The sequence below is a fragment of the Opisthorchis viverrini genome, assembly GCF_000715545.1.
Source record: "Opisthorchis viverrini unplaced genomic scaffold opera_v5_464, whole genome shotgun sequence".
NCBI classification, from domain to species: domain Eukaryota; kingdom Metazoa; phylum Platyhelminthes; class Trematoda; order Opisthorchiida; family Opisthorchiidae; genus Opisthorchis; species Opisthorchis viverrini.
The window spans coordinates 76,834-79,807 of NW_008752127.1; the positions used below are offsets into that span (position 1 = coordinate 76,834).

Here is a 2,974-nt window from a genome sequence, read left to right on the forward strand (position 1 = left end):
ATCAACTTAGGGTCCTCTGGAGGCGGAGAGATGCGCTTTAGAATTATTCGCAGCAGTCGGATATTATCGGCGTATTCCACTAAGATAACTGCGGACATTTATGTAGATGTATTAGTGACTGGGTTTCGTTGAAAATTGGGTAGAATTTTCCGTTCTGTTGGACGTGAACATTCGCTGATCGGGCTTGTATGGACAGAAAAAGTTTTGGCATCGCACAGACCCACGTTAACAATGTTAATAATATTTATCCCCAACTTTTGAGTGGCACGCCCTCGTTCCACAGTATACTGGTACAGTCAGATAAAAGCATGACTGGTGTAAATCATGGGTACTGAGGACCGTGCGGAAATGAGACATCGTCACAAATAGCGAGCATTGTCTAACGTAGGTGCGGTGAGCAGGGAAACACAAGTATTATTTTTTTTAACTTTTGGAAACATATTAAGCCAAAACAATATCAGACCATCAAAATTTGAGGATGGCAGGCAAACCACAACGAAAAAGGGTGAAACTACAGGCATCTTTTCTGACAAGTGGTCAGAAAGAAGTGGGAGATGCAGGAAGTGAGGAACGCTAGCAGCGGATTTGGTGGAGCAGTAGAGTTACGGTGATCCGGCCGATCAATATGAACAAAAACTGAAGACGAGCGCCAAGTTTAAATGGTTTTGGACGTTTTTGCTAATGACCAGATTCATAAAAAAGGTAGGTGGGATGTTGGAGCACAGTAACTAGCAGTGCAGATAAAAGAGAGAAGGAAGCTAAGAATTATGATGTACAGTGAAACTGTATAAGCCCACTGGTGTCACTGTTAGAACAACTTCTAGTGCGAAGATTCCCCGGGAAAGAAACTTCGTGCTAGCGCAGAGAAAAACTATTGGCCTTGTAGAGATCAAAAACGAAATGTCCTGGGAGATTTTCAAACCCGAAGAAAGGCTTCAAAAGATGAGAATGAAATCGTTTTACAGGCGGCTAGCGTCAGGTGAAGAATTTGTTTCCAGTAACAAGTGAAAGAACGAGTAGTCGGGGGTGGCACAGTGAACATTAAGAGTGACCAGCTGCAGGTGTGCCATCAAACTTTGCACGTCGGTGCCGTGTCATCATTGTACTGACATCCTTTGTTTTCTGTACAGTCTCTTAACTGGCGTCATGTTTAAGGTGATCGAACTAAGTGGTGGAAGTATGCAGCCAGAGATATTATTGGGTTGGCCTAAGGAATCAGTAGGGGAGAACAAATCCAGTGTAAGAGTGCAGGTATATTTTTGGTCCGGATGAGGATCCGTTCGGGTGTAGAACGCAGACTGGTTGGAGTGAATAATGCCCATACGGGTGCAATTGAAGGATCGGGGACCGTCGAACAGGCATACTTACGGAAAGAACAAGCAGTCGTTGCTTTGGAATGCTGGTATTTGGAAGTTTTTGCATACATTCAGTGTGCTGAAAAGGCCCTCCTGGCGCATGAAACACATACGGCCTGGAATTGGGATAGGAATGGTAAGATACGGGAGTTGATCACACTGGGAGGGATAGCGCGCAGTTAGCCGTTTTGGGCGAATCATTTAGGGTTATTAGGGCGAGTAGAATTGGCTCGGAAATGACGATTGAATGAAACGGGGAATAATAAACTAAATTTTTAGTTCCAGTTAAGGGGGAAAGAAAGCTTTACTGCCGCTATTCGGGTCAGAGGATAATGTGGTCATATTCATGTTGTGGACTCAAATTCAAAAATACCGCTACTTGCGAGCATGAGGGTAGTGAATGGATGATGTCCAAGCTTGGAAGGTATTTAAGGGTGACTGTAGTCATTAGGTGTTGTAGCGACGCGGTGAAGACCGTTCCTCAAAACACCGGTCACCATCCAGGCGGAGATGGTGAGGATGTTGATGAGTGATTGAAGTGAACATGTGTGACCATGTGTGATTATAAGTGTTAAGCTTGGGAGAGATTGGCCTAAAAGTGTTCCTGAAGACCCAAACACAAAGCTGAAAATCGTGACAGGTAGTTAATACTCTCCGTGAACTGACCATTTATATACCTTCATGCATCAGTGATACCACGGGCGGATCGCTTATGACTGTAGCAGAGGCCACATTATCGTCCAAATTTGTGGTCAAATCACCTGAACCAATCAAATGCTTTTGGAGTGGGGTCTCTGGCTAGTCTGCACTCTTGGGTTTCAGGGGCACCGAGCGCAAAAACCGACTGTTTACGGATGGTTCAAGTGGTCTAACAGGAAATTTGGAGACGGAATGAAGGCCACGTCATACCGTTTCCTTTTTGCATTTCTAATTATAGAGCCTTAGTGAGCATACTGACAGGCGAAGCATGCGAACACAGGCGGTAGTAGGGATTTATGAGCTGTATCCGAAAGCAAGTGGCAAAGCAAAATGCCCGCACGCCTAAACATGAGCTATTTATCATATGGGCTTTGATTACAGGACGTAGAAATCACCAAAATCATCATAGCTTGATGGTCTTGTCAAATGCTAGCCGTAGGCCTAATATGCTGGATGTGACTAAAAGTTTGCTTGTAACGCGTGGATTAGTGAGACACATGCGGCGCTGTTTCTCCCGAACTACCAGACATTTGTCACACGAGATCAATAAGTGGCACTCCTGACGAGCATACGGTACGCATACGTTGTAGAAGGCCCTGTCCGTAAACCGAAGCATGTCAGTGTCACACCCACTGTGATGGCACTCGTGCAACTACTTTCTTTAGAATCTTGGGCATCACTTCTCGTTTATGGGACGAGTTCTTTTGTACCCGATGAATTTGCGCTCTAATTTGGTCAGCTTGGTTTTCTGCTGCAATTTCGGCTTGCCTTTCCCAAAGTTTAATGCATAAGGTGCTCTGTTGGCCCTATGCATTAGCGCCATCTCTTTATCCAACTTATCCTTTGCACCTGACTTTCCTAGAAGAATGCAAACGGTTAGTTTCCTCAGTTTCAGATTAAACCATGTTTTTGAAACAAAA

At 44.6% G+C, this 2,974-nt stretch overlaps 1 protein-coding gene across 1 annotated transcript in view; it reads right to left on the minus strand.

Annotated features, from left to right (window-relative positions):
• Positions 1-2,730: 2,730 nt before the first annotated feature.
• Positions 2,731-2,974, minus strand: part of T265_11257 (hypothetical protein) — a gene marked incomplete at both ends in the record, with an annotated part of 5,361 nt that continues 5,117 nt past the window's right edge. Inside the window, one exon of the mRNA XM_009177864.1 lies at positions 2,731-2,907. Coding sequence (XP_009176128.1) covers positions 2,731-2,907 — 177 coding nt within the window. The remainder of the gene's footprint in view (positions 2,908-2,974) is intronic.